The sequence below is a fragment of the Tachypleus tridentatus genome, chromosome 1, assembly GCF_004210375.1.
Source record: "Tachypleus tridentatus isolate NWPU-2018 chromosome 1, ASM421037v1, whole genome shotgun sequence".
NCBI lineage: Eukaryota > Metazoa > Arthropoda > Merostomata > Xiphosura > Limulidae > Tachypleus > Tachypleus tridentatus.
Genome location: NC_134825.1, coordinates 77,207,141 through 77,223,680, shown reverse-complemented (window position 1 = coordinate 77,223,680; position 16,540 = coordinate 77,207,141). Strand labels below are relative to the sequence as shown.

The 16,540-nt window shown below is 30.8% G+C and overlaps 1 protein-coding gene across 4 annotated transcripts in view; it reads right to left on the bottom strand.

Annotated features, from left to right (window-relative positions):
* Nucleotides 1-1,288: 1,288 nt before the first annotated feature.
* Nucleotides 1,289-16,540, bottom strand: part of LOC143252946 (uncharacterized) — a 55,344-nt gene continuing 40,092 nt past the window's right edge. For all 4 annotated transcript variants that reach the window (XM_076505852.1, XM_076505879.1, XM_076505862.1 and 1 more), the window contains 2 exons: nt 12,898-13,045; nt 1,289-5,498 (listed from right to left, as the gene is read on the bottom strand). In XM_076505852.1, the coding sequence (XP_076361967.1) occupies nt 5,239-5,498; nt 12,898-13,045 (408 nt within the window). In that variant the 3' untranslated portion in view covers nt 1,289-5,238. The remainder of the gene's footprint in view (nt 5,499-12,897; nt 13,046-16,540) is intronic.

Below are 16,540 nucleotides of genomic sequence, written 5' to 3'. Positions count from 1 at the left end.
ACTCTTGGGTGTAAAACTCCTTAGTTTTCATCAATTATATCAAAATTTACAGCTGTAACATCTAATGTGTTTTAAATCATTCTCAAGTGCTCCTGAAACAGATGGATATTTTTAGTGTTTATATAGAAGTTGGACTTAAGTTTGCCTAATTTTCATGCTCATTTTCTTTTCCCTAATACATCTTTCCAGTATGATGAAATTTAAAACAATCTTTATGAATAAAGCATATGCCCATATAATTCAATCCATCAACATAACCTGTGCTGCGAGCTGGGGAAAAATGAAGCCTTCAAGGTGTAGAAACTGTTCCAGACACATGGGAAGAGGGGGTCTGAACAAAAATGTTTCTTAACCTCCCTGGACTCAATGAAAAGTTAAAAACAATTTTTATATTTTTCTGGAAGAGACTGGACACACAATTAGTGCACATTGTTCAATGTAGCTTATATGCTAAATACTGTATATACCTACAAGATTTTGAGTGCAGCCCCCACCCCCTCAGTTGCTCATCAGGAAGGCTGGTGCTATCCCTGAACATATTTTAAATTCACAACCAGGATAAAAATTTGTGTTGTGCAATGGAAACATTTTTGTTTTTGTATTTAAATATAAAGGAATGCTGTGTATTTAAAATAATTAAAACAGTTGAATGACCTAACCATACTTATGTATATAACTAGGTACACAGAATTCTTAATGAATTTGATAGCCTTGTAGGGTGCATCAATGAAGTTATTTAACAATTGTATGAAGAATATTATTTGTTTACAGTATATCGTATGTTAAAAGCAATTATTAACAAGATACGGGATTAATAAAAGTTTATTGACATTCAGTTTAGAAGCCACTGACTCTTCTGAAATTTTTGTCTTTCATTCTTCTCCTAAATATTTTCTCTCTCTAAAGTTATATAATCTCCTTGTTTCACTGTTAATCTTCCCACATGATTAGGTATATTCTTGTGAGAGAGTAACAAACTGCCACACTGAAATTGTACTGACAGTAATGGTAATGAAATTCACCATTGCATAACTAGTATACATCTTTTTTTTGCAGAAATATTCAAGTAATACTGTTCACTTTTTCTTCAAGCAAAATATTTAAAGAAAACAATCAAATGTATACAAGTACAAGACATCTGGATTCTGTGATTTACAGCTTGTCATTGTCTAATTTTTAACTACTGCAAGTTCAGTTCCATAATTTTATTCATTACAAATTAGTGTTGTGTTTATGCAGTATTTCAAACATTTGATAAAAGGAAATTTTTTAATCAATATAACAAAAATAAAGTTTCAGATCCAACTTTATTAAATCCACTAAACTGAGATTATTATATTACACCAATGACCAACAGATGAAGTGTACCCTAATCAGTATACTAAGTACCTTTTCAATAACTCAAATTTGTAACAAATTGATTAGAGGCCATTAACAGCATTTAAGAAATTAACATTTTCTTAACCATATTACTTTAAAACAATTTTTTTAAATGATTAAGTTATTTCTAGTCATCGATTAATACAAAAACAAGTAAAACTTCCACCAGTGAAGGAAATAATCTGAATCTCTTAAAGTGATGCAATAAATAAACTTCTTAGCTACATGTAAGGCTCTAAGTGATGAGATAGAAAACAAAGTGTTTATAATACTCATATCACTGAATGTCTGTTTTATAATTAAGACATTCACAATGGAATGTTCTTGTAATCGTGGAATGTACTAATACCTGTGTTCCAGCAACATTTCTCAAAGCTATATTTCAAATACTTAAAGGTTAGTATATGATACCTAGATTAGATGGTGATATTATTGTTAAATGCTCTAGTAATTGTCATATATCTTTCTCAAAAACATCTTGTATGTTACTTATGTGAAAAGTTTTTTCAAAGCTAATAACATAGGATTTTAAACAAATTATAAAAATTAAACTTTGTATTGTGAAAATAAAAATAATAGCTGGAACCTGCTAAAATAGTACTGAATACAATTACCAAGTATGAAGCTTGGTACTTTATTTAGCTGTAGTGTAATTAAATTTATGATACTGTATAACAAATTTGATAACATTTATAACAATCTGATAAGCAGCTTCATGTTCTGACCATAAAACAACTTTTGTTTTTTTAACACTTAAAGATAAATTAACGTGTTGAATCATACATGGATTTTTCTCTACGTTATAATACTTTTATGATCTTTCAGTCCTCTTACTTAGGCCTTTATCAGACAACAATGTACTAAGCAATACAAATTTGTTTATACATGGATTACTGCTTTAAAATAGTATCTGGATAACAGTTGTAGCAATAACTGACATTTGTTATAAAGGTTATTAAACATATAGAAATTATGTTGAATATAGAAAATAACTGATTAATTCAATATCATAAAGAAAATACAATTACATTGAAAAATATATAAATTGTTCATACTTAATGTAATGTAGAATTAAAGATTTCATTTCACATGGCAATGTATTTAATGATTTTTGTAAGTGGTGTCTATTGTTTTGATTAATACTCACTGGTGGTCCACTGTCTTTGACATGGATAACAATAGCTTTTTTGGTTTTTCTCCATTTGGTGTTTTCTTCTCTGTCTATTGTATGGTTGTTTTCCTGAGTACAAAATCTATAACTGGTGTGTTTTTAGGACAGTTCTTAACATCTTGTTGGTGTTCTTTGAACCTTATCTATAACAGGCATCATGTTTCCTCAATGTATTATTTATTACATTAACACTAGTGCTATAAAACATTATTTATGAGAGTACTAGGATCTAGGGATTTTATATTGAAAACTGTCACAGTGTGTAGGAGGACTTAACGAAAAACTCAACCTTCCATGCTCATCTGTAAATATAAATTTAATAGCATGAAATTTTCCATAGAATTTCCTCACTGATCTGGTTCACAAGGACATGATTTTAGAAAAGTTGACCAATACTGTCTATCAGAAGGAAACTCAAACAATTATGTACATATCTTTGTTCACGTCATACAAAGCTGTCAAAATTGGTATTATTAAAACACTGAAATCTAGGACTACAAGTACATGCTCCTTGTTTTGCCTAGGTGAAAAACTTGCATATCTTTATCAGATTTTCAGGAATAAAACACTTCATCAATCCAAAGAAAACAATTCATGACATGTTATATGGTGTACCTGTTTTAACTACTAATAAACCACAACTTAACAATAACAGCAGAAAACAAAAACATTTCTTCCTGATATACCAAGCCTAGGAGAAAAACTTTGTAAGATAATGGATAAACTCAACATTACTGTACTTTTCTTAAGTACTCTTACATAATGTGACAGTCTTACAAAGGTAGACTACCTAGTTCCCATAACAGATAAGGTTCGAAGAGATATTAACAACTGTACTATATACATATCAACTACAACTTTTCATATTCAAGAAAAAATACACTTAAAAAAGTGCAAAAATACTGAAGAAGTAAGCACTAAATGTAGAAAAATCAAAGAAACTAATACCATCTAAGCACAAGACAGTGGACCACCAGTGGCTATTAATCAAAACAATAGACAGCTACTATTAAATAGTGCATGGACACCTCTTATCAAAGACATAAAACATTATTTGTTGCTGTTTCAATGTCAAACTTTTAATTCTATAATGTATCACTTACATTATGAACCATTATTTTTATATAATTGGTCTTTTCCTTATGTGAAATTAACATTCATTTCTAAAATTTATTACTTGAAGTAAGAATAATTTATTTTTCAGTACAATATCTATAAATGCCTTTTTCCTTATGTTTATTAAACTTTAATAACAGATGTCAATTATTGTTATTTTGTTGCTTAGATAACTATTTTAATGCAGTGATCCACAGATAAAGGAATCTGTATTGCTTAGTACGTTGTTGCCTGATGCAGGCTACAGTAAGAGGGTCAAAAGTTTCCAAATAAATACATTTTAACATGAGAAAAGTATGTGTTTAATTCTACAAACACAAGGTTAGTTAACTGGTATAATGAACCAAGTATTGCATATTAACATGATTAATCAAAAAGCTGACATTTCCATATTTGAATTGTTTACCAGTAACTTGTGACAAAAAAAATTTAGCAAAACGAATTACTATAAACAAGTTCCAATAAAAAAAAAACTATTCAACCTTCTGAAAACGTGTCTTTGTTGGTGTGTTTTTATAAAAAAAAATTCAAATTAGTATGTTTTTGATTAATTATCTCAATTCAGTAAAACACACAAAAAATAAAATGTAGTATTTTGTGCTTTCTTGAGCTTTGCAAAGGTACAGGAAGTATGAATGTCACAGAATTCTATACTGTTCAAGCAGTTTTCTTAGGTATTCCACACAAGAGAGAGAGACTATTTTCAAACCATACAATAACAGCTCATCCTTAGTCAGGTTTATCTAAGTACAAATATATGACTAGTCCAATGGTAATAATGACATGAGAGTATGAACTGTATCATACATGGCTTTCAACGACTTGGGCATATTTTTATTAGATAGATAAAAAAACATGCCTTGTTCTCTACCAATTTTGTTGTTGTCAGTATTAAAATTCACAACTAACTTGTCCACCTTAAGTCAATACTAGTACAATAATCATAGGAAATAAACTTTTTGGTACTTATCCATCCTCATCAATGAATCTAGTTTCTAAACAAACACAGGATAAACAAATTAGTACTAGGTCTTTTGCTTCCAAAGAAGACAAAAGCTAAGCAAAAATTGCACAAGAGGTATTTGATAAATTATTTGTATTTTATGTTTGTAGAGGGTGAATAAAAAAGAAAAGTTTCATTCAGAGTAAATATGTTAGATTTTTTTATCCTTCTGTACAAAGCAGTAATCCACAAAGCAAAGTTTAATCTCTATACACACTAAAATAAAAAGGTGATTTTTAGTATTTACATTACCTAATATTCTCCCTCTAGTCTATCAGAAAGCTTAAGCAAAATAATGTATTTTACACTGTCTTGCACATTTTCTAATGATATGGAAAAAAAATATCCTGGATTTAAACATTACTGAAACTGTTAGAAAGTTTATAAATAAACAATGCAGAGAACTATTGAATGATAAAAGCTGTGTGAAAAGCACACTTTTTTACTATAAAGTGCTATCAGAGAAAACTTATGACATCGTCCAAGGAAGAAACACCAAGGATTTGATCTGCATTTATATGATTTTAACTGTATTTTCACCAAGATAAAAGAAAGCTTTAGCCACTTTTCACAAAAGAGAAGAGCTGCGGACAGGAAACATTAGGACCTTGGCCTGCATGAAAGAAAGATCTGGTAGTTTATCTAGAACTTTCTTGGCCTCTGAACTTAACCCAGGAGGACGAGTTGCTTGCTTAGAGGGGAAGACAGTTGTTGTAGTAGACTTTACACTGGAGAGTAATTTCTCCAGCAGGTGGGGTTGATGTTCAGGTTCAGATTTTAACTTCTGTGGAGACTGAGGGGTAGGGCCAAGAAACTCTTCTTCTAAACCTAAAAGTTTGAAATAGAATACATGACTAATGTTGACTAACTATATATATGTGTGTGTGTGTGCTTGGTCATTTTGACAAACCTTGTAACCATGAAATATATCTGATTGTACTAATTATATCTTCATAAATTTTGCAACCTTTACTAATCACTACAAATAATACAGTTTACACAAGTAAAATACTTTTAACGAAAATTTTTTTGTGAACTAATAAAACCTTTACTACAGTCTGAGTGCAAGGTGGTTTTCTATGCAAAATAAAAATGCTTCTTTACATATTAAAGTTTTTGTATTTAATTTGCATAACACTATAGACCATCCTAAATGAATTTTTTTTAAAGTAAACCTTCATGTTTTACCTGTTATTTTCTCAACCCTAACACTAACTGTAACAAAGTAGGGTGAAAGATAAAATACAAAAATATGAAATAAATCTAAGTTACCTTTTCTTTCTTTCTAGATTGCCTGCATATTATAACAGACAATTACACTTACTTATTCTTACAATCTTATCTAACAACCTTAACAAATCTGGATTTAATTCTAGTTTATTTCATACATGTATTTTAGAACACAAAAATATTATTGTGCACTAAACTAAAAAGACCTAAAACTATTGTTCTAATTGATGTTCTAACATCAATTTAAACCTATAAATAGGTTTAAAAAACTATGTTAGGTACTTAAGTGAATCACCACAACTGTAAACAATGAAACCAAATGCCTATGTAAGATAACCTGTTTAAGGAATCCAGGTAAGAAGTTGCTCTATTTGTTATAAATAATCAAATAGCAGTCTCAGAGAGAATTATTTTTTAAAGAAAAATTGTACAGCCAAGTGGGTTGACAGTTTTATATTACGTTACAGGAAGAAACGAGAAGTTCTACATTTATATTCAGAGTCATTAATATCTACAACATGTCTAATTTTAGTAGACACTGATAAAATCTAAAACAGCCTATTTGGCTGTCAGTGTCATGTCACAGACAAGTCAAAATTATAAATTCATTAACATGTTTCCTTCTGAAATTACATTTAATTCTTAGATAATATAAAAATTTAAGTTATAATTTTAATACTAAGATTATTAATATAAACTGATAGTAGTATAATTCAATCTTTAATAAAAATTTGTAAAAAGTTTGTGACAGACACACTTTAGGTAATCTTAACACGATATAAGTTTAGAATTAACATTTTCCTTTCTTGAAAATGTATTTCAGATACACATCTTTCTGCATCACAAAGAGCTATCACTTTATGCCACTACCAAAACCTTGGCTCAGGTCTTGTCCTATACATATTCATGTGGGCTTTGTCAGCCTATGGTGTTATTAATGTTAGCTCTCCACCAACAGAAAGGAAGCACATCCTCCATGCACAGTAAATTCCACTGGCATCAGCATAACAACCAAGGCAAAAGAAATACATCAGAATTGGGGAGGAAAGTTAGGTTGTGCAGAGTGGCATCTATATCAAATACATTTTCAGATAAGATAAAATGTTAAATTAAAAAATGTCTACTTACCTCTACACAACAAAAAGCTAGAAACTCACACTGAAAAAATGGTGAGGTGGCCACTGCAGATAAATAAAGTGAAAAACATGAGCTTCTTTATGAAACATGGACAGAAAGGAAAAACTCCTGGAAAGCATATCACCCACTGAAAGAGGGGTTGGGGTAGGGATAGCTAGTGGGACACAACTTGGTGACCAACATCCTCCTCCTCATGCCCAAGAAAAGGTGTTAGAACAAAGGACTGGTGCTGAAGAACCATATATATGGTGATAAAGTGTCGCATAGTTGGGCAGAATGTGAAATTACTTAACGGGCCATTATCTTTCAGACAATTAACTATGCAAGATTGTGTGAGGTAGCTAAGGCAATAAGACAAGACATACAGTACTTTTGAAATAGATATGTAAAAAATATACTGGAATGAACAGGTACAAGGAGGTGGGATTCCAAGTAATCATCCTGAGTAGAAGCTGAGATCCATATGGCTAGCGTGACTACAAATAATGACTTGATTCAGAGAGGACTACATTTCTAGTTATTACCCCAGTCCTACTTCCTATTGATGGGTGTGACCACCTAATCTCATACCAGTGCAAATACACCAACCCAAAAAGGAACTCTCTATATCAACCTCCCCAGTAGCTAAGAGCTGGGGAGGTAAAGGTTCTCTCAAATTACCATAGTGGAAGACACTAAAAGACTCCACAGACTGAATAGGAAGTTTCTGTCACCTGCCTAAGGTCCACTTTGACATACTGTGCAATTGATTTCCATGAATAAGAACAGCATACACTGGCCAGATGAAGAAGCAAGCATACACCTGCTGCTATCATTTTTTTGAATTGATTTAATATTTTTTTGAATATTTTCTTAATATATTCAAAATAAGTCAAATGTATGTACAAAAATTCTTTACACTGTGGGAAATCATAGTTTTTATCTAAAACTCTAAGTTCTCTTTTATTGTTAAAATTCTACTTGAGCCATTTCAATTACTTTAGAATCAAATTGACAAGAACTATTTTCCTTTACTCTTATCACAATAGTATCAGGGAATAATTCACCTACACTACCCCATTGGTTACCACAGCTATATAATGAACTTCAAATAATTGTCTCCTTTTTGTCAAAGTCCACACAGATAGGTTCAATTACTTTAGAACACCCTTTGACAAAAAAAAAAAATTCTCCTTATCTCTATTAAATTATGAAACTAACTTTAAAAAATCACCCATTAAAGATAATCACTCACACACCAAATAGCTTAATGTTTTCTTTTGCTACCCAGTTTTCCAATTTAACAATAACCAGTTAAGGTAATGAGAAAAATAGCAAATGTTTGAGTAATATGATGTTAACAATAGTAGTAAAGCCTCAACATACATAACCAAACTTGTCAAATCTATTGTCTTTAAAATGATTAGCTTTAAACTCTCTTGTTATGGAAAACTAATTATTCATTAACTCATAAAATAAATTAATTAATAACACTTACACTAAACAGTCTTGTATATCCAACAGTTTCAAATGGGGAAAACATGGGAGTCAAAAGAACCTAACAGATATTCCACTCTGGAATAGGATCTGAGTAAGTAAAAATGATGAGAAAGGATAAGAAGGAAGAGGTCTATAAGAACCAGAGAATGGCTGAGGAAGAAACAGAAGGTTAGTTACAAAACTGTTCTCTTACTGGTGATTGAAGAAACAAACTGTTTTCAAACAATTAGGTACAAGAAACAAGTGAAATAAGGGGAAATTAGATAACCTGAATGAAGGGAGTAATAAGGGAATAGCAATGCTAAACCATCTATTTGTATCAATATGTTGCAAGGGTGGATGGTCAACAAGACTGAGCAATAAAATCCCACTTGCCTTGCAAGAAACAGCACAAATGCCATACATGAATAGGAAGATGACAATATCTCTTAGTGATAGCTTGGGTTTGAATTTCGTACAAAGCTACATGAGGACTATTTGCATTAGCTTGCCCTAATTTAGCAGTAAAAGACTAAAAGGAAGTATTCATTACCCACAGATAACTCTTGGGCTACTCTTTTACCAACAAATAGTGGAAATGACCTTTACATTATAATGCCCCCACAGCTGAAGAGATGAGCATGTTTGGTGAGATGGGGATTCAAACCCACAACCTTAAGATTACAAATCAAAGTGCCTTAACCCCTGCCATTCCAGGCCCTTAGTGATAGATGTCCAAGGCTGACATAAAAGGGACCTCCAAACTGGAAGAGATTTGTTAATGTCAAAAGACACAGGAATGAAAGCCATGAGTAAAGTAACCAAATGATCTGGAAAGAGGTGCTGTAAATAACAGACCACATCCTGGGAATAAGTCATAGGAAAGGACAGGCAAAGAGAAAAAGATTGGTCCAATCTTGAATTTTGGTAATCACAAAAGTGGAAGATGGTTAATGAGAGGAGTCAAAAGTCATCAATGAAAGGACTCATAAAGTGAGAAAATGTCAAACAAAACACCAGAGTATAAAAAGACTACTCTATGAAAAATATTCATTATAAGTGAGATATGATTTGCAACTTGGTTGAAAGCTCCAAGTACATGACAGACTAACAAACTGAATATGGTGGTCATTAACAAAAGTGAGAAAATCTAGGTCCAAAAAACAGAGGAATTAGTACTTTCCTGTCAATTAGCATAGAAGTGACAGACTTTTTCAAATAGATTCAAAGAAGTTGACCACAGACAAAACTGAAAACAATGGCAAACTCAATGAGCAGTCAACACTCCAAGAAAAAAAAAATGATATGAAGAGACTGCTACTCTGGCAACCAAATTCCTGAAAGAGAGACAATGATGGATTGATGCAGGCCTGATTGAAGTGGGAATAGCAAGATGCCCAGTGTTGTTTGTAGGATAAATAGAGAAACTATGACAGTAAGAGGTGAAAAGATGGAAAGAGATACAATAGAAGCCAGTGGATTACTGGATAATTAATTTATCTTCCAGATAAAGTCAGACTCTACAAAATAGACAGGACCTCTAATGCAGGAAGAGAAAGAGACAAAAGAGCTTTGGCAATCAGAAGCTCCATGTCTCGAAGACACAAAGGATAAGGCTAAACTCACCATGCAAACAAGTTGAAAAAGACTCTTTAGTGAATCAGATACTAAATGGGATCAGAACCACTGAAATTCACCTTAGAATAAGCTTCTTAAGGTTGGATCAGCTTGGGGTCAGTGAGAAGTTGAAAAAACAAATATTGATATGAAGACAAATATCAAAAAGGGGTGAAAGAAAACAGTCAGAAGAAGCATGTTCATGAAGCAAGGCTGTTCAAGATTCAACAAATAACTAGAGAAAGAGAGGATGTCACATAGCTAAGTAGCAAAGGATAAAGGTGAGATTATCTGTTCCCCTCAAGAAAAAAAAACCAGAAGCAAACCCAGTGGCGAGAACAACTAGTCAAAACTATCCAAAAACAGGGCATGCTCAGATGAAGCAACAGAACCAGAAGGTTGAGAATTGTAAATAGAGGATGAAGGACAGAACAAAGCTAACCTGGCATACAATGGTAGTAACATCACTAACTGTCAGACTACCTCCAGTTGCCAATGAAAAAGCAGAAGATGACTCTTGTTGTGGATTGTTTAAAAATGTGGGTGTGAGAACTTATTTTTGAAATGTTTGTGTTTGAATTATAGTTGAGTGAAGCTTGAAGTAAAATACGTAAGTGTAAAAAAAAATTAAACAATAAGATTTAACCTAAAGTTACAAATGGAATGCAAAAATCCCATAATTCAGAATAGCGAATCAAAAAAGAAAAAAGGAAACCAATATATGTGAAGAAAAGAAGTGCAGAGGAAGAAAATGAACCTTTGTTGTACTGCTAGTGTTCACTGGGTTTACTACTCATGGAGGATGTGCTGCTGACCTCCTACTGGTTAAAATTAAAAGTCTAATGATGATTATAAACCCCCTCTTGACACTGCTAAGGGTTGATAGCTTTTTGATTTGCAGAATAGAGGTGGATGATTTAAATGATTAATTAGTATAATTGAGCAGTAATTAAATTTATTTGAAATCATGGTTAAAACAGACTAGTCAATATTATTGTATCAGATTATTACTGTTTTTGATTATTCCAACAATTGATCAATCAAAACTTTGATTATATCAACTGTCACAAAAATAATGAACTAGTCAAAATTAGCTACTGTTTTTATTCACACCAACAATTGATCAATCAAAATTGGGGATTATAATTTTTTTCCAACTATACAAGTGACTGAGGTATTGCTATCAAAATTGGTTTTCCCATCTTCATCATGACAAAAACTACTAAGGCTATCTGCCACTGTAACTTATTTTGAGCTCCTGACTAAAGAGAATGTTAACAAGTGATCAGTAACAACCAACAACTTTTTCCTCATTTGATGATCACTGTACTAACAGATTAATAAAATGTAATTGACTAATGGGACTATCAATTAACTGATTAGCAGATACCAGTGATTAACTAGCACTAGCAGAGAGATAAGTAAATGTCTCTGAAGTCAACTTTTTAAAATATTAGATTTTCAGTGATCATGTCTATTCATCATTGATTGTGGTCAAAATATTTTATAATCTGCTGAGTCAAAAATACCTGGAAGACACAATATTCAGTTTATGTAGGCTTGCTGAAACTCAAACCCCTGCACTACTATAGTGTTTAGCTGTATACATGTAAAAACCAGGTGGATAGTGAAACTTGTCTTTAAACTTGTAAATTGCATGCTTTTTAAGAAACAGAGTCAAGTCTGATATGTATGTGTAGCTTCTCAAAGGTTCCTCTCTTTTTCTTTTCTTTTTTTGTATTGCAACAGAAAATATTTAACAGGACTTCTACCAAGCTATATCTCTAGTTCTTAGGAAATGCAACAGAACAGCAATGTCTAGTGGAAGGCCAATAATACCAAGTTTTGTATTATATAACTTGTTTTTATACAGAATCATTCAGTTAATTTAACTACAAAAGCAGTTGCAATTAAAAATTCATATTTTAAACAACTTCTATTGAAAAACTACCTAATAAATATAAAAACACAGTATCTAAAGCATCTGGTAGGATGGGAACATAAGTTGTTTTGATGAAGTTTAAAATACAACTATACCAGAGAAAGCCACGTCTTAAACATTTGACAGGGTGGAAATATACATAATTTAAAGAAATTTAGGTAATAAAACAACTTCAAGTTTACATTTTAAAATTTATAAACAATACAAGAAGATACGTAACTACATAGTAATGTAAAGAAAATATTCACCTTTTATGTTAGTAATAACACTAACTAATAGATGCCTTTTATAAAATGCAGTTTGTATATATTTTATATAGAAGTCCAACCATGAATTAAAAATTTACATGTATTTTATTTTTCACCCTAAAAATTGTATGAAAATAAGCTTCACTTAAAGAATTACATGTGAATGAGAAGGATAATTTCCATCCAGTAAAATTTCTTTTCTTTATAATTTAAGAATATGCCAATGTATAGTCAATTTAATACAAACATAAATTGTATGAACACACATACAGTGTAGCATAAATGTGTGTATGCTTTTACACATATACACAAAATGCAATATAAATGCAAAATATGAAAAAATACACAATGTATAGATCAACTGATGCAGAGAATGGTAAAATGGCAATATATTCATTTTTGTTACATTGAATAGAAAAAACATAATTCATCATCTTACAGTTCCAGAAAATAAATTTAAAATTACATATGACGATATTTTTTTAAATGTACTACCTGCACTGTACTATGTAGTTTATATATATTTTTATTTAAGCCAATGAAATATCTTAAAACAACTATTTTTAGACATACAAAAACAATGTTGTTGTCTTACTTGATGTTTTAGCAATGTGGTTATTTTCTGCTTTAGCATCATTAGCTGAAAAAAAGTCCAGATCCAACAGGGCAGATGAGGAAAGCTCAGATTCCAGTGGATTGATAAGTCCACTTGTTCTCCAGTCAAACTGTACTGGCGGTATTAACTGGTTAAAATAAAGATTGTTAAACTGGTAGTGGAAGTTCTAAAATGACTGTAAAGATATATTATTACTTCAATTGAGCAGAAAAAAATTATTAATTGACTATCCTACCTCACAACATTTACAGAGATAGAGAGTATATGAAAAAATTATGAAACTGAATTTGTTAATTAAACATTATCTTATACTTTTCAAGCTGATCTTTTAATGGATCTAAGACTGGTAAAACTACAAGACTATTTTTTTGACTAACTACTCTAAACCACAGTACAATCACAAAATGTGTGTGTATGTATATACAGAGATACAAAATAAATATGTATGGTCACAATAATTTATTTTGAGTTCTTTTGAATGCAGTTTTGTCAAATAACTTTGGGATAAGTTCATTTTAATGTCTAACAAATGTCTAAGAGATACCCACACAATCTGTTGTAACTTTTCTTAGGTATAAATATTATTCAGATTTGTATGGAATCAATTTCTTTGCAATATTTTTTTACAACAAAACAAATATTGAATATCAATTACAAGTAGAAAATGTATATCTTTTTCTACAATCAGTGCACAATTGTAAAGTTTCATTTCTAACAAATAAAGTCTGCAAATGTTAGCATTTAAGTCAAAGTTGTGTTGATCAGATATCAATCTTTGTCATAGTTAGTAGCTAAAAGAATCACCAAAGTTTAATTGTGAATCAGATACTGAGTGTTTGTAAATTAATATTAAATACCAACTACACGAGATAACATCCAACTGTGTGGACAACATACCAGCCTTTCTAGCAAGATTCAGGACTGAATCCCTATTTTATAACAATAAAATAGTTCTCTGGACTTCAGTGAAAACAGCAGCAGAAAGGCAACCAAAAGACAGAATATACACACACACTCACAGAAACTAATTAGTATGGAGTATTAATATAAAAGAATTAATGACTTAACAATTAGACTTACATGATTGTATATACCACAAACCATTTGTGTGATATAAATTTATCATGGAAACTTGAACAATTTGTTTGTGTTTCTCTTGATGTTTAAAAAATATAAATCACTATACTGAAACAATTATCTTACACAATGTAAATACACAAAGCAATTTTAATATGGGTACACAGTTTTAAATAATATAGTTCTCTAATAAACAGAATTGAGTGATTTAATTTATTACTCATGAGCAGTGATTACACTGATTAATGTCAATTAAATTATTATGACTGAAACAATAAATTTAAATTAGTATTTATGGTTATTATGGTTTTCAAATGTTCCAGCAATTGATAAATGGAGACTACAATCAAATTGACTTTCACAAAAATAATCAACCAACTGAAAATGGTATTTCTGATTATTCAAACTGTCCAAGCAATCAAAATATTGCCACTACAGTTACTTTCCTTACATCTGTTATGGCAAAGCTGCTCAGACTATTTGCCACTGCCATTAATCTTGAGCTGTTGATTAAAAGGAAAGCATTTGCCTGGCAGTACGTGCCTCCAACATTCTGTTGTTGTTGTTAAACTGCTGACTGAATGGAAGTAAAGGATGGCAACCCCTGTTGACAGTTTCTTTTTTCTTTTTTGTTGTTAAATTGCTGACAGCTGGCTATTAGCACAACATTTTTATCCTCTACTTACCATATTTGAAAAATACCATACTAATTAATTAACAAATATTACTAACAGTTTAGCTCTTATGGATACTCTCCAACCTCTCTCAAAGCCACATCAAAATATATTGAACAGTTAAACAAAACTTTTCAAACCGAGTTATAAAATTCATGTAAATACATCCATTTAAGATTATCACTGGAAATACTTCTCTCAGTTTATTGTGTGCATGAAATATAACATAATAAAAACTTGTGACAATTAAACATCACATCTCAAATATGACTATTAAAGCCAGCTAGTTAAATTATGATTAAAATAATTCAAAAAACAAAACTATCCATTCATCATAAGTGTTACTTTAAATAAGTTCATATGCACATACAGTCTCACTAAGTAATTAACATGAAATATGACTAGTTTAAAACAAAAGATACATGTGTGCTGCACAGTTAAGTACAAACACAAACTTTTATGATCAATTACTTGAAACCATCTCTATTAACCATACTCAGTTACTTATTAGTAAGATTATAGTCCCTTTTTATGTTCAGTTTATAAACAAAAACAGCATTATACATTATCAATATGATAATTCAAATGCATTGGCAACAGTCAAACTCTCACCTACTATACCACCATATTGTTGTTATTGAAGTAGAACTGGGTCCTAAACTCCATAAAGTGTGTGGGTTAATATAATTCCCACAAAAATACCATAAACGTGATAAAATATGGCAATCTAAAAATGGCATACCAACATGGAAATACTTTAATATTTGCTTTTAATATAACCATGTGCAAGATAAACTTTCTAAAACTTGTATGTAATTTGACATCAATTTAACCATGTGGCTTTACTTTCTTTGAAAGCTAAAGTAACTTGCAATTCAATTTGTTTCTTGTGATCTCTTCAAACTATTGTACTTCAGAATCAATTATTTTATTCTGTATTAATAATATGTTTCAGATATAAAGTGTATTTATATTGTCCCTTATTTTCAAATTTAAAAAAATCATTCATCAAAATCAAATTATCAATATGATTTTAAAAACCTATTTTAATTTAGGTAGTAATTTAGTATGGTATATTTATTTCATTATTGCTAATTTCATTAAGAGTAATATTAGTCAGAATCTTTAATGCACAATTCCTGCAGACTAGGGGTTTGGAAAAATAACTTTCAAGAACCAAAACTACTAACTGTTCATGAAATGGAAGTATTTTATTACAATAAACTTCTTTCTTTGATTGGTTCACAGCATTTACAGATGCTTGTGCATATGTCTGCCATTTGGAAGTGTTGAATTTTCTAAGCTTTCTGCAGAAATAAACATGGAAGACAGTAGCAGTGTTTGCAAGCTTGAAATTAAATATAGGCCTGGAAACACCAAAGACATGCAGTGCTATGCAATAAATTGTTATATTTGTAATAACAATTTCTAGGTCACAAAGGATTAAGCTTCACAAGTAAATTACTTCTCTCATAGTGAGCAGGTTGAACCATGTCACATTTAAGTGAATTAAATTCACAATTTCATCAAACTACTTAATTATCATGGTATATGAATAAACCTGCCATCAAAACACAGATAATAAATCAAATGCTGATATTATATAAGTTTCAAGTCCTTAACATAAATATTTAAAAACAACCTCAATGTCTCCTAGGGTCAGAATTGTGACATCTGCTCTTTAGTCATCACCTCTTTCATTTATTTACCACCTCTACCAAGAAGTCACAATTTGATGACAGATTCCTCTGACGTTTAATCATACTGTATTTATAATCAATAGAAAGCCAAGGAAATTAGTTATCCAATAACATTATATTCTGTTCACATAATTGACAATGAACTTTTTCTTTCAAGGGCTAATATTCCCA